Below are 15,569 nucleotides of genomic sequence, written 5' to 3'. Positions count from 1 at the left end.
TCAAAAAAAAAAAAAAAAAAAAAAAAGAAGAGGAAAATGAAAATCCAAAGGGTGGCCCAAACTGAAAATTATATAAAAATAAAAATAAAAAATTGAAAAACCAAAGTTTTTCAATTTTTTTTATTTAAAAATAAAACACTAATAATAATTTTTTTTATATATAAAATTTGATGAAGGGTATTTTTGTCATTGATAAAATATTGACATTATTTGATAATTTAGAGAAGACATTAACACAATTAATAATTTAAAAAATAAATTGACAATTAGATACTTAGTTTAATTAGATAGTAATTTAAAGGGTATGTATATGCCGCAATCCATGTATTAGCTAGGGAGGCTTCTAGTAATAATGTAGACATATGTTGGTTGGAAGAGACTCCAAAGAGTGTTCGGGATATTGTTTTTAGGGATTATGTGTGTGAGTGTGTCCCTAGATCCTCTGTTGATAAGATCAATTTTTGATATTCCCAACAATGAAAGTGGTGATGATTATTCTGGTAAAAAAAAAAAAAAAAAATTACCGATCACCGCGGCAAGCATACCGAGGAGAAAGGAAATCTCATGCACTTTAAAACTATACACATTTCCGGAACGCATGGCTGGCATCAGAAAGATGTGATTGTTGTCACCTGTCATCGTGATCATAGTCATCATCTACCATACTTCCTCCCATTTTTTGAAAGACGTGATTGTTTTTCATTGTTCCACTTTTTTAAATTATCATTAAATCCATAAAGTTTAACATCCAATTTTAATTTTAATTTTAAAAAGTTAGAAAATAGAAGAAGAATCGGGAAAGAAATGAATCATTTCTTATTATTTTTAAGGTCATCGTACTCTTAATAGAAAATGCTACTTTCTATTTTTTTTTATCAGTCTCTTATCTTTATTTGCTAATGTGATATTAAAAATTTATTATTAATTTTTTTTAATTAAGATTAATTTAAAAATGGATTGACAGCAGACAAAATAGAAGAAAGACAAGAGAATATGATGTCTCACTCGTGACCTGTTTGTAATCTTCCTATCTTGGACAACTGTTCATTTCTGAAGTCATACCTGCAGCTACTGCACTGTATTCGAAGACTATATATATATATATATATATATATATATATGGTGTAGATTCCCAGAACCCAGAAAAAAAAACAGAGCCAAAATATGATGGAAGCAGTGCAAGAAGACATAGTGATTGTGGGAGGTGGAATTGCTGGCCTCACAACATCCTTGGGACTTCATAGGTACCCTTTCTCTCTCTGTTTTCATGCGTATGTATTACATGTCTATATATATATATATATATATGAAGGTTTACAATTACAATTTAAGATTGTAAAGAACGCAAATATATATGTTGTAGGCTGGGTATTCGAAGCTTAGTTTTGGAATCCTCGGATAGTTTGAGGATCACTGGATCTGCCTTCACGACATGGACAAATGCTTGGAAGGCCTTAGATGCTCTTGGCCTTGGTGACTCCCTCCGACCAAATCATCAACGGCTTTCTGGGTTAGTAGGACCCATCCTCTCTTCATTATTACGCATATCTTTTATATAGAACATGGTGTTTACTGGCTTGACTCCACCATCAGGATCTCTCTCCCAAGCGTAACCGGATCCTCTCAATTTGAAATATCTGTTTGGATTTACAGTTGGTAAATGTACATGATTTACATTTTTTTTTTAAAAAAACGTATTAATATTATGTTATGCACTAACTTTTTTTTAAATTCTACCATATCCGTTTCATTTGAAATGCACGACTTGAAAAATATAGATACTTGACATATGCTTGGTTTTAGATGCTTCCAATGATTTATTGCTGAAACTATCAAAACATTATCAATCATTCTTCATGTTAAAGAATGAGACTATCAAGTTTGAAAAGAAGGTGTTTGACAGAATGTGAATCTCATATATTTGGCTGGAATAAAATACTCACTCACAATTTTATCTCGAGTCCAATTCCATCTTGATATTATCTGTTGGTTGAGAGTTTACCTTGGTCGTTTGCTGTTTGTGCTCTGTATGAATTTTGGTCATTATCATCTGATTCTGATCCAATAGAAATTGACCTCCCAGCACAAGTACATAATTAGAACAAGTACACCATGTAACTAACCTCAGAAATTTATGTGCAGGAGTATGGCTACCTCTACAATTTCATTTGAAGCCAAAGGTAAACAGTGAGTTACAGCACTACCAATGGTGCCTCTATAGATTTTGAATTGTCAATTTCTTGAAGCCAAAGGTAAAGATTTTGATCTGTCAAGCACAAGAGAGGTCACTTCGTGCAAAACACAGAATAGGACCTTATCCCAGTCATCCCTCTCAAAACCCCATTTAAGTGAAGCAACATTCCTTTCAAGTCCCCCTTCCCTGGTTCCTTTATTTGAATAAAAAAAAATTAAAATGAATTCCATTGCACTCTTTCCTGACCCTTTCTTAGGATTATTGTCATAATGAAATTATTTTTCTGCTAAAGAAGTCGTCATATAAGTATGCTTTTTTCCTGTATCGATCCAAAGTTTGATCATTGCAAGACTCAGAAGTTGCTGACTGCTAAAAAAGTATTGCTTAGCTTTGTTTTTCTTCAGAATCATTTATTTTGGGTATAAATATGCAGCTATTGTAAGCTTATATAGGTGTCCAAAGTTTACATAGATGATGAAACTTTTGTGTTGATGTTATAATCATAATTGAGATGTTCAAGATAGTCCTGATAATTGCTGTCTGCAGGCCACGAAGTTCGTTGTCTTCAAAGGAAGTTGTTGTTGGAAGCCCTTTCAAACGAACTCCCAAGTGGCACCATTAGGTTCTCTTCCAAGGTGGTTTCTGTAGAGGAATCGGGCTTCTATAAGCTTGTGCATCTTGCAGATGGAACCATTCTCAAAACCAAGGTAAATTCACCCTGCGTTTTATTGTCGGTTATTTTGTTTTTATCTTACTGAGGCTATTGTACAAAGGTAAATTCTCGGCATAACAAAGATGACTTGTTACTTAGGTGAATAATTTCTTAAACACGTGATGGGATATATTGTTAGGTTCTGAGGGAACCTAGACTTTTAAATTCGTAGAAGGAACCTAAATCTTTTGACAAAAACAAGGTTTGATGATAATTTTCTGCATACTAATTTTCATTATTCAATCGCACTTAAATAGAGATTAAAATTGGTGGAGATAAACTCCTTATTGAGATGGAGTTCTGCTGCAATAGAGACCTACTACTACATTACGGCACGGTAGTGCTATATACGTATTAACTAAAAGACTCACACTCTAACTTAGACTATGACTTTGACTTCTACTTTCGAAACACTAGCATAAGTTCAAATTTTGAGAGCAACTACTTCACAAAAAAATATTGAGAGATAAGATGTTGGGTAATGACCCCTTATTTCAACTTTTATTTGATAAGTAGATGCCAATAAAAAAAATCGGTTCGCTATGTTCATATTGGATTTGGACTCCTAGTTTTAGGCTATTGGAATAACACAAAAATTTGGGTAGCTTAAGAGAGGGGATTGCATAGTCCATTTATTGCGGGCAGATGGGCTTTGCATTCTAGACTGTCTGGAGTAGGTAGGTCCTGTGGGCCTCTCTTTTAAACTGTCCAATTTTTTATGTTTTTCGAACGGCCTAATAAGTGGAGATCCTTCTTTTGTATTTATATTATTAGGTATATAGAAAGCAAAAGTGTGGTGTCTAAACCACTCATTCCAAGACTCTACTTGAGTAGGAATGTGATAATGGCCCTTATTCTATTTATATTGTGTAAATAGAAGCTGAAAGGGTGGTTGGCTTCTTTTCACTTTATAGCTGCTCTGCCTTGTTGGATGTATAACCAATCCAATTACGTAGACCCAGACAAAGGGGATGGGGATCAGATGCAACAGGCCATTGCGTGTGCAAGGAACTATGACTATGAAATCCCAAATAGATTTGGAGACAATTGCTGAGTGGAACATTATTTGTCTGTTGGTTGGGTGTATTAAAGAAAGCATATATTTATTTTGGAGAAAAATGTTTAGGTGTTATAGGTTTTACTATAATTTCTTTATAAATTGATTAAATTTTTCATACAAAATTGTGTAATAATTCATAATTGGGGAAATGATAAACAGCGTACGATTTATAAGTTAGCTACTAAAAAATTTAATTGACAAGTTAGATGGTCGTATTTTCATTATATAATTATTGGAATGGTCTAAATAAGATAGTTAAAACCATCAATATGTTTTGAGTATAGTATCCACTTTGTGAATGGAAGGTGTTGATTGGTTGTGATGGAGTGAACTCAGTGGTGGCAAAGTGGCTGGGCTTCAAGAAACCAGCTTTCACGGGGAGATGTGCCATAAGGGGCTGTGTAGATCTCAAGCGCAATCATGGGTTTGGGACCAAGTTCAAGCAGTTTTTTGGGAGAGGTTTTCGATCTGGTTTTATTCCTTGTGATGAGACCACCGTCTATTGGTTTCTCACGTGGACTCTGTCTTCCTCTAGCCAAGGTGAGCCATTATTCCCAACTCAGTGCTTGCTTTGATTCTTTGGGTTGAAGAACAGTTTTCGGAGTCACAAAGTAGAAAAAAGACAATGCAATTGGAGCAAACTGCAGCCCATGTTTGTTTTCTGTCTAGTACCTTAAGCTTTTGTGCGTGGAGCTATGCATGCCTAGTGTAGGATCCATTTCAAGATGATTGGTTACAATTTCCCATATGATAATTTGTCCATTACAATTGTAATGCATATTGTTTACTTCTAGCGATTATGTGTGGCATTGTCGCAATTGTTATTCATCTTTGTATCTTTCAGAAAAAGAGATGGAAGATAACCCGGCTGAAATGAAGCGATTTGTGTTAAGCAAGCTAGGAGAAGTGCCTGATGTAGTAGAGGCTATTATCGAAAACACTGATCTGGATGGTGTTACATCATCCCCATTAAAGTACAGACATCCATGGGAGCTTCTTTGGGGAAATATCAGCAAAGACAATGTCTGTGTGGCCGGTGATGCACTCCATCCTATGACCCCAGACCTCGGCCAAGGTGGTTGTGCTGCCTTGGAAGATGGTGTTGTCTTGGCAAGGTGTCTTGCTGAGGCGTTATTGAAAGAGCCAAGTGGGGAGAAAGGCGAAAGAGATGAGTGTAAGAGGATTGAAATGGGGTTGAACAAGTATGCCAAGGAGAGGAGGTGGAGAAGCATTGTGCTCATTAGTATAGCTTATATGGTTGGCTTCATCCAGCAGGGTAATGGAAAAGTAATGTCCTTCTTAAGGGATAAAGTTTCTGCATACATACCTGGGTTGCAGTTGAAGATGGCTGATTTTGATTGCGGGAAGCTTATCATTTCATAAATGCAGCCATATGCGTATATATATATGTACTAAAGATAAAGTAATTTTTGTTTATAATAATGGGTGTGATGGCCCATGGGTTGTTGCCCATATGTTTTAAAGCAATGTAATTGAAGTGTAGGAGACATGAATTCACCTGGTAAAGATTTTAATTATTAGAGATTTCTTTTTGATCCGTGAGAATGTTAAGTCAAAAGGTCGAAATGATCAATTTGAATCACCAAATAAAATGTAAGGTTTTCCTTTGTTAATAATTTTCGTAGTATAAACTAGTTTCAACATTTTCTTGAATCCCATAATATATTACATAGAATTTTATGTCAAAAAACAGATTTAGCTCATTCTAATTTGTAGGGGTGGCAATTCGTGTTCTTGTGTAGGGTTCGAGTTTTGTTAAGGCATGAGTATAAGACTATATAAGTCAACTCAAACTTGACCAATTTAATTAAACATGCCAAATTCTTCAATTCTAACTTTCTAATTATGTATTGTGTTTGTGTCGGGTTTGTGGGCATCTCAAAAATTGTCTGTCATGATGTCGCGTGTCGGTCGGGTTCGAATCGTATCGAAGTATGGGTATAAAACTATATAGGTCAACTCTAATTCGACATATTTAATTAAATGAGTCAGACTCCTCAACCCTAATTAACCATTTAATTTCGTGTTAAATTTATGTCGAATTTGCGGACCATATCAAAAATTGTTACCCCTGCTAATGTGGAGGGAATTAAAAAATTCATACACCATTTTAGTTATACCATTTGCATTGAAAGTTGGTGGGACCGATGTAAATTAAGACAGGAACATTTTGGGTTTTAGAAAATGCAATGCATTTGGCAATATATATTAGATATGATGTTAATATATATATATATATATATATATATATATATATGCTTTATGATAATTCTTATACTCATGTTAAGCTTGTCGGCATAAAAATTTAAAGGAGAAAGTATATATACCTTTTGTAACTAAAAAATAATTTGTAATGTTCTTATTAAATTTTTATTTTGTGTAATGTCCTTCCAAACTACTATTGAGGTCCCTTCTTATACAAAAAATAAAATATAAAAAATGACAAAATTACCACCGATAAGAAAAGGAAAAAAAAATGACAAAAAGAGCCATAAAAGCTAGGAAATAAAATTATCTCAATTTCAAGTAAAATAAAAAATAATCGATTTCATGGTTTATATTATTTCACAAATATATTAATATATAGAGAAAAGTACATATATGCTTCCCAAATTACCATCTAATTGTCAATATTCATTTCCAAAATAACTAATTGTATCTCAACCCCCCTAACTAAAAAAAAAAAAAACAAAAAAACAAAAAAACAAAAAAAAAAACAAAAAATGTTACTGAGATCATCAAAAAGAAAAGTAAAATGACCATGAGGTTTTTTAAATAAGACAAAAATGTCTTTATAAATTTGAAAAGAAATTAAAAAAAGAAAAAAAATGAAATTTTTTTAAAACAATAAAAAAATGAAATTTTTTAAAAATAAAAAATAAAAATCGTTTTTTCTTTTAATTTTTTGTTTTTATATAATTGTAAGAATTAAAATTTTAAATATTATTATAAAATAAATACAAATAAAATTTCTGACAATAGGAAAAGGATTATGATATGAAAGCTCGGTTATCTTCATTTTGTTTTGGGGTAATTATCTTTTTCCCTCATGAACTACCAAAAAATGCGCAATGCCCTCATGAATTATCAACTCGACCAAAATAGAGGATTCAACTACCAAAGACAACTATTTTTCCCCCTTCCGTCAGTCAAAGGGGTTAAAACAAACGGTTAACGGGTCATGTGCCGTTTTATATGGGAGCATGTTGGAAGATGATGGTAGTTCATGGGGGGAAAAGAGGAAGATGGCGGTTGTTCATAGGGGAAAAAGAGGAAGAAAATGAGGGTAAAACGGCGTGTGACTGACGGAAAGGGGGGAAAATAGTTATTTTTGGTAGTTGAATACTCTATTTTGGTCGAATTGATAGTTTATGAGAGTATCGCGCATTTTTTGGTAGATCATGAGGAAAGGTAATTATCCCTTCTATTTTAGTAAAGTCATGTCAAGTGACGTTTAAGTTTATTGATTCGAACCCTTTCATGGTGAAACAACAGAGTATTCCATGTAGACTTTAATGGTTTTAGCTTTTTAAGTTTATTTGATGGTTTTACTGCCATGTAACTTGTACCATAAGTCCCGTCGGTCCAGCCAACTTTTAAAGACTAGCGGACTCTAATTTTTTTCTATTGGCAGCCGACAGTGGGTTTTTGGACATTCATTTAAATAATTAAATTTTTATTTTTTTATTAATTTAAACTTTTAAAATAAATGTGATTTTAATGTAGTTGTGAAGTTCATCATCAGTAATATTTTACGTATTGAATTTTACTTGTTGGAAGTGAATTTAAGCCCACACATAAATGAGAGTGTTACAATTCTCTTATTTTAATCAATTAAATTAATTATTTTTTATTAATTTAAACTTTTAAAATAAGAAATAATTTAACAAAGAAGAACACTCTATATTAATATAAGCTTTCAAAATAGGTGATAATGTAACCAAAAAAATTAACATCATAAATTGTAGGAGGATATATCAAAAGAGAGCCCCTTGTCCTAATTAACAAAACTTATGCTTCACGAGTAGATTTTTTATTTTTTTTTCTTTCTTTTTTCTTCCTTCTAACTAGAAGGTTAAGAGAGGGCGACTAACTGTGGCTGCTCTATCTGGTTGTTTTTATGGTAACACCTACCTACTCAGAATTACTTAAGAGAAGCTTAGATGACAAAGAACCGCATGCGCTCTCTTCAGACCAATTAATTGAGCCAAAGCCTGATCCAACGCTGAAGTAACTAACACTAATAAAAGAGTGAGTACGTAATTCTCATTGCAAATTTCGAACTCGCTGCCTAATACTTGTTTAGCAACATAAAAATTGTCTTGAAACCACCGATCCACCGCAACCGGTGATACACGATCTCTTGTTTGGGTAGGCGAGCAGAACTGTTTTGTTTGAATATAGAGAAATCCTCTTTGATGACATATCTGCATACCATTGCAAAAAGCAAAAGAGTCAAAAGTAAATAACGTACATAGATTTTCTGTTTAATCTTTGTCCAAGAAAAAAATGTCGTCTTCTGATCTTGCCCGCCCAGAGCAGCAGAGTGTCTCACTGATTTGCGTCACTGATGAGCGTCTGCATGGGTAAGATTTTTTTATTTGAGCAGAAGAGCCTCCCTCGCATAACTCTCCCACAAATATATATATATATATATATATATATTAAAAAAAAAAAAAAAAAAAAGGTGAGCGGATCGAGATGTCTAATTACATGCAATCCCTGTCCGGCCCCCACCTATATATTATCTTATCCACTGAACTGTTTTAATCCACCAACAAAAAATCATTTCCAAAGTGATCGGTGCTTTTCCAATCTCTCCCTTTCCCCCAGAAAAACAAGAGCCAAAATATATATCATGGAAGCAGTGCATGAAGACATCGTGATTGTGGGAGCTGGAATTGCTGGCCTTACAACATCCTTGGGACTTCATAGGTACCCTTCCTCTCTCGATCTGTTGTCATGCGTATGTTTATATTATATTAATTACATGTCTATATATATACATATATATATATATATATATATATATATATATATATATATATATATATATATATATATATGAAGGTTTACAATTACTATTTAAGATTGTAAAGAACGCAAATATATATATATGTTGTAGGCTGGGCATTCGAAGCTTAGTATTGGAATCCTCCGATGGTTTGAGGATCACAGGATTTGCCTTCGCGACATGGACAAATGCTTGGAAGGCCTTGGATGCTGTTGGACTTGGCGATTCCCTCCGAGCAAATCATCAACGGCTTTATGGGTAACTAGGACCCATCCTCTCTTCATTAATTATTGCCACCTTTACTTGTTATATACGTGGGAAATATGTTAGTACACCATTAAAAAATTTAAATGATCGACGTGATATTATTTAAACGGTTAATTAGAGGGAACAACAAGTGACACAATTTCATGTGAGATGGGGATGATCGTTGTCCTTTTATAAATATAGAACATGCATGGTGTTTGCTGGCTTTTGACTCCGGCCAACATCGATCAGGATGTCTTTCCCATTCCCCAGCACATCATGTACGTAATTAATTCACCGCAGATGTTTATGTGCAGGAATGTGACTAGCTCTACAATTTCAGGAATTCAAACCTCAGAGGTGTCATTTGAAGCCAAAGGAAAACAGTGAGTTTTACAGTACTGCCATTAGTAAAAATTTATAGGTGGCTTGGTGTTATTCCCGGCTACCCCATTTCTTGGATTCCTCGTGGAGTTAAGTGAAGTTTTTTCTAAAAATTTTGAACTGTCACGAATAGGAGCGGATTCAAGTGTTGAGAGCAGTCACTTCATGCAAAGTATAGAATAGGATTAATTGTATCCAACTCATCCCTCTTAAACCCCACTTAAGTGAATTGCTACATTCCATATTTAGTACCTTTTCTACTCTGATATAAATAGGTGCGGTGGATCGCAAAATTCAATAAACATAAAAATCATAACTCTTCCGAGCTAAAATCAAGAAAAATCAAGGGATCTGCAGAAAATAGAAGAAGATTGAACCTTGGGAATTTTTTTTTTTTTTTTTCATTGAAAATTGATGAAAATATGTACGGCGGCTTATCGGCCCCTATTAGGCTTGTATAGAAAATAGAATCCTAAACCTAGTAATTAAAACACACAGTCGTGATCTCATTCCGATGGGGCATTTCCTGTTTAGTAGGAAATGTACGTGATAGAACCCTACGAACACTCTAAAAACCATCCTTGGGAATAAGTACTCGTTCGGATAGGATCTGACTGTGATATAATCGGATGTCTTGGGTCTTAGCATTGATCTCAGTCTTGGACTCTCGTTTGAACGTGCATGGAACGACCGCCACTCTGACTGAGGCTCTCAAGAATTTTCCCTCCTTCAAATGAGCTTTAGACCTTGTCTAGACACTGATGTCACCTCCATATTTCTTCATAAACTCAAGGTCTACATCAGATCCATTCTTAGAGTTATAGTCATAATCATATTTTTTCCTGCTGAAGATCGATGTCATGTAAGCATCTTTTCCTGCATGTATCAAAAATCTGGTAATTGCAAGACTCAGAAGTTGGTAATTAATTACTGCGAAAAAAAAAGTATACAATGCTGACAACGTACGTTATATATTTTGATATTATAATCGTAGTTTCGAAGTGTTTAAGAGCCGGATTATTGCTGTGTGATGCGCATGCAGTACTGGAGACCACGAAATTCGTTGTGTTCAAAGGAAGATTTTGTTGGAAACCCTTGCAAAGGAGCTCCCAAGTGGCACAATTAGGTACTCTTCCAAGGTTGTTTCTACAGAGGAATTAGGCTTCTATAAGCTTTTGCATCTTGCTGATGGAACCATTCTCAAAACCAAGGTAATTAAATTCACCCGATATATAACGTACTTTTGTTTTCATGAGTTATTTTGTTTTTATTTATGAATAAGAATGCATCAAACATAAACTAAAATATATATTTATTTTGGAAAAACTTCACTCATAACTCCTGATCTTTCATCACTTTTGCGATTTAGTGCTCAAACTTTAAAAAGTATCAATTTAGGGTATCTATCTTTCAATTTTTTTAAATTTCTATCATCCGTTAGAATTTTCTGCTAAATCCTATCAAAATGCCCTGTGTATTTATTTTTTAAAAAAATATATATACATATATATAGAATTTTTCAAATATTCAGTCATGAATATTTTTGCAAATTTCGTTAAATTCTGACCAACACCTAAATCCTTGAAATTTTTTTTTCTTTTTTTTCCTATAAAAAAAATAAAAAATAAAGGGTATTTTCAAATTTTGACAGGATTTAATGAAAAATTCTAACGGAGGGTTGAAATTGAAAAAAAAATTAAAAAAAAAAAAATTGAAAGATGAATATCTTAAATTGACACTTTTTAAAGTTTAAGTTCTTAATTGCAAAAGTGATGAAAGATTAGAGGTTATAAGTGAAATTTTTCCATTTATATCCACTTTGTGAATGGAAGGTGGTGATTGGGTGTGATGGAGTGAACTCAGTGGTGGCAAAGTGGCTGGGCTTCAAGAATCCTACTTTCACAGGGAGATGTGCCATAAGGGGCTGTGTAGATTTCAAACGCAGTCACGGGTTTGCTCCGAAGTTCATGCAATATTTTGGGAAAGGTTTTCGATATGGTTTTATTCCTTGCGATGATCAAACCGTCTATTGGTTTTTCACGTGGACTCCCTCAGGCCAAGGTCAGCTTAATTGGTTAATAATTAATAATAATGCATTTGGAGCATGTAATTTGTTACAATAATTTCAATGATTAGCTATGATTTAGCTTCTTTTTTTGTTCTTTTTTTCTAGGCCTATCATCAATTTCCTACCTTATTTGATCTACCTTTCATTGTTTACCATAACTAAATTCCTCTATAAATACCACACATTGTATTACAAATCTACACAGTTCAATATAATAAAGATGAACCCCTAAATTTTGTGTTCTCTATTAATCTCTCTCTCTCTCTCTCTCTCTCTTACATTATATATATACATATTTTATTATATATTTCTGTATAAATGAGAAATATAATGTGAAGTCAGAGTTCAAGTTTATAACATTTATGCTGATACAATTATTGTTAAATAATCACTTGTTTCAAAGGCTTAGGTTTATAATAACGAGTAAAGTTATTAATTTAATTAATATTTCAACACACGGTTTTGTTCAAATTCTTCCTTAACAAGTAAAACCTATTACGTAGAATATTTAAAATCCAAGATATATTCCCTCATTTCATATCAATTTAAATTTTTAGGATAACTAGTAATTTAATACACATCTTTTGAAACTGTAAAAATTATGCAAACAAACGTATTTGTACGGTTGTACCTTAAGGTTTTGTCAAGCTATGCATGGTTAGTGTAGGATCCATTTCAAGAGGACTGGTTCATCATTGAATACAATTTCCAATATCTATATATGATAATTTGTCTAGTACAATTGTAATACGCATTGTTACTCATCAAAAAAAAAATTTGTAATACGTATTGTTAACTTCTAGCATTTATGTGTGGCATTGTCACTATTGTACGTACGTTGTTCATAAAATCTACATCTTGCAGAGAATGAGATAGAAGATAGTCCAGCTGAAATGAAGCGACTTGTGTTAAGCAAGCTTGAAAACGTGCCTGATGAAATTAGGGGAATTATTGAAAACACTGATCTGGATGGAATTATATCATCCCCATTAAGGTACAGACATCCATGGGAGCTTCTTTGGGGAAATATCAGCAAAGGCAATGTCTGTGTAGCTGGTGATGCACTCCACCCCATGACACCAGACATTGGCCAAGGTGGTTGTGCTGCCTTGGAAGATGGTGTTGTTTTGGCAAGGTGTCTTGCTCATGCCTTGTTGAAAGACCCAAGTGGGAAAACAAAAGAGAAAGCTGAAAGAGATCATAGAGAGGAATATAAGAGGATTGAGATGGGGTTGAAGAATTATGCCAAGGAAAGGAGATGGAGAAGCATTGAGCTCATTACTACCGCTTATATGGTTGGTTTTATCCAGCAGGGTGATGAAACTGTGATGAACTTCATCAGGGATAAAATATTGGTTGCCCACCTGGCTGGGCTTTCGTTAAAAAAGGCTGATTTTGATTGTGGGAAGCTCAGCATTTCTGATGCAAAATAAGTTATTAGTATTTAATTTCGTATTTTGTTTAATTTTCAAGAGTCAATGGTACATATATATTAAGTGTTGCCCTAAATTATTTTGGGTAATTTAATAACGGGCATTGCCATGTTAGGGCAAGTCAATAAAATGATTTATGTAATTAAGTTAATAAATGGGGTTGCCCTAAGGTTTGGTCGAAGTATATTTAAGCATGCATTGTACTCCAATAGAGGTAGACTTTGGTGGGATAAAATTATGAGAAACTAATTAACTCTCTCTCTCTCTCTCTTCTCCCTCTTTTCTCTATTTCCCCTTCTCTTCCCCGGGCTTTTAGCTTCTTTCTCTCTCTTTTCTATAGTTTCTTTCTCCTCTCTTTACCTTAATTTCTCTGTGTTTCATGACTATTGTTTGTCCTGCATCAATTTCATAAATGCAGCATATTAAGAAATGAATACCATGGGAGTTACGCAAATGATGCGAACTAATTAATACAAAACACAGTAAAATGATAGATTGACTCTTTCGAAAGAACCGCAACTTCTAATGACTAATTTGAGAAAGCTTTATCTCCCAACAAGCACAATAAACTATATTTCAAATAAGAATAATCAATTTACTTAATAATCCCCTTTAAATAGAGGAGCAATACTTATTAGTTACAAAGATAATTATTAATCAAAATATGACTCTTAAACTATCTAACTGACCCACTAAGATTAAGATGGACTCTATTAATTCTAGACTATAACTCTATTAAGAATCTGACTCAATCTTAAACTAGAAGATATAACTCCCCTTATTGAACTCTAACACGAGTCAAGACCAAATAATAATAATCATATCAACAAATTAAGAAATTTGTTGTTCATTTCAAAATAATTTATGTGTTTTTTTTTGTCTACCACCCGTACAGTTGTCAAGTTAAAAGGAGATGAGAGAACTAATTTGTATTCCATTTGTTGGGCTTATTACTAGGGGTGTAAAGCTGGTTGGTAACCGGGTACTACTTATTGGGTACCAACTGATAATTGGTAATCGGGTAATCGGCCAACTGGTTTGGTACCCGGTTGAAAATAACCAATAACCGGCCCTACCAGAGTGATTACCGGTTTTAGAAAATATTGAAACCAGTTATAAACGGTAATCGGGTGCGTGTATATATATATACACACACATATATTTTCATTTAAAAAATTAAAATAACAAAATTTATGGTTTTACACTTTTACTTCCGTTTCAACTTAGGTCAACATATTGGACCAAAAAGTTTAAAATGTTTTTTTAAATGGCTAAAAAAGTCTAATTAAACCTAAAAAGTAGGCCCAATACCCAAATTAATTAAGCCCAAAAGACTCGATTTTTTTAAAATTGTAGTTATTAGTCTGGATAACCAGGTACCAACCGGTAATTGCCGGTTATTAAAAAAATAGTTATCCGGTTACAGAAACCAGTTGATGATTTTAGCCAACCGACTACCTAGGTTATTGTTACCGATTTTAGCTAATAACCAGTAACAGTAATTAGGTTTTCACCCTTATTGATTACCTGATATCTAGTTCATTGACCAGTTGACTCGAGTACAATCACGTGACGCCACACCAAATCTCCTTTTTAAGCACGCCAGTAAAGGTCCCTATGATCCCAAGATGAGGCGATCACTTACAGAAGTGGCGAGACCTAAGAATCACAGCAATAAAAGAGCCTCTAATGAAGGCGTGCCACGTGGCTAGCAATTACTGAAAATATATTATAAAAGCAAATGGGGCAAATTTTTCTCATTTGCCTCTTGACTTTTGTGAACTTTAGACCTCAATTGGGGCCGCCTTGGATTTGACAACTGTGTGAGCCTCTTGTACTGTTGTGCTTTCGTTGAATATTGTATATATTGGGGTCGGCCCATCACTGGATGACTGGAGGATACTTAGGCCCATTGGATCTGTTGGACTGGTTTATAAGCCTATTGATCTTGATGATTTTGGAATGTGTTCAATGGCTAATTAAATTAATACCAAACATTTTCAAAATCTTTCTCAGCCATTATGTAGCTACCCCATCTGTTATTTTATTCAAAAAAAAAAAAAAAAAAAAAAAAAGGGCTTCTCTCAACTCTCATTCGTTAAAAATGTAAACAAATAATATATAAGTAGTATAGAAAAAGATAAAGAAAATTATTGCACAGTATATTTAAATAAGGATCTTTTGAAATTACAATTTGAGGTTACTAACAAACTCTAATGGCCGGTGATAATGGATTCTCACAAACATGCATTCAAGAACGAGAAATTTAAAACCGTAAATTAATTTTCAAAAATTAAAGAGCCTTTTTTAATTAAACTGAAAATAATTTCTTGTTCATCATTTTTTATTCTACTAAACAAAAAAAGTACAAAATAAAATATTTTACCCTCAAACAAACATACCCTAAGTGTTAATTAGCCGCCTCTAGCTGGTTGTT

General features: G+C 33.6%; 1 protein-coding gene across 3 annotated transcripts; it reads left to right on the top strand.

Moving 5' to 3' along the window:
- The first annotated feature begins 1,030 nt into the window (after nucleotides 1-1,030).
- On the top strand, nucleotides 1,031-13,390 carry LOC133881660 (monooxygenase 2-like). Of its 3 annotated transcripts, none has more exons than XM_062320641.1 (6): nucleotides 1,031-1,244; nucleotides 9,113-9,259; nucleotides 9,565-9,633; nucleotides 10,674-10,842; nucleotides 11,464-11,692; nucleotides 12,564-13,390. In XM_062320641.1, the coding sequence occupies exons 1-6, from the start codon at nucleotides 1,165-1,167 to the stop codon at nucleotides 13,130-13,132; spliced, it is 1,263 nt and encodes a 420-aa protein (XP_062176625.1). In that variant the 5' UTR covers nucleotides 1,031-1,164; the 3' UTR covers nucleotides 13,133-13,390. The 3 variants fall into 3 exon arrangements, with proteins under 3 accessions (XP_062176625.1, XP_062176628.1, XP_062176627.1); XM_062320644.1 differs by lacking the exons at nucleotides 9,113-9,259; nucleotides 9,565-9,633; nucleotides 10,674-10,842; nucleotides 11,464-11,692; nucleotides 12,564-13,390 and adding exons at nucleotides 1,364-1,510; nucleotides 2,143-2,180; nucleotides 2,741-2,901; nucleotides 4,272-4,506; nucleotides 4,811-5,524 and having other exon boundaries at nucleotides 1,091-1,244; XM_062320643.1 differs by lacking the exon at nucleotides 1,031-1,244 and adding an exon at nucleotides 8,778-8,922.
- Nucleotides 13,391-15,569: the final 2,179 nt, after the last annotated feature.

This window comes from Alnus glutinosa, chromosome 11 (assembly GCF_958979055.1).
Source record: "Alnus glutinosa chromosome 11, dhAlnGlut1.1, whole genome shotgun sequence".
NCBI lineage: Eukaryota > Viridiplantae > Streptophyta > Magnoliopsida > Fagales > Betulaceae > Alnus > Alnus glutinosa.
Note: the sequence above shows the minus strand (reverse complement) of the source record. Positions and strands in the feature narration are given on the sequence as shown.

Bases quoted from the DNA above. Each gene is read 5' to 3' on its own strand.
- LOC133881660 (XM_062320641.1), top strand. From the start codon at position 1,165: ATGATGGAAGCAGTGCAAGAAGACATAGTGATTGTGGGAGGTGGAATT. The intron at 9,260-9,564 runs GTAACTAGGACC...GTTTATGTGCAG, and splicing joins AATCATCAACGGCTTTATGG to GAATGTGACTAGCTCTACAA. The intron at 9,634-10,673 runs GTGAGTTTTACA...ATGCGCATGCAG, and splicing joins TTTGAAGCCAAAGGAAAACA to TACTGGAGACCACGAAATTC.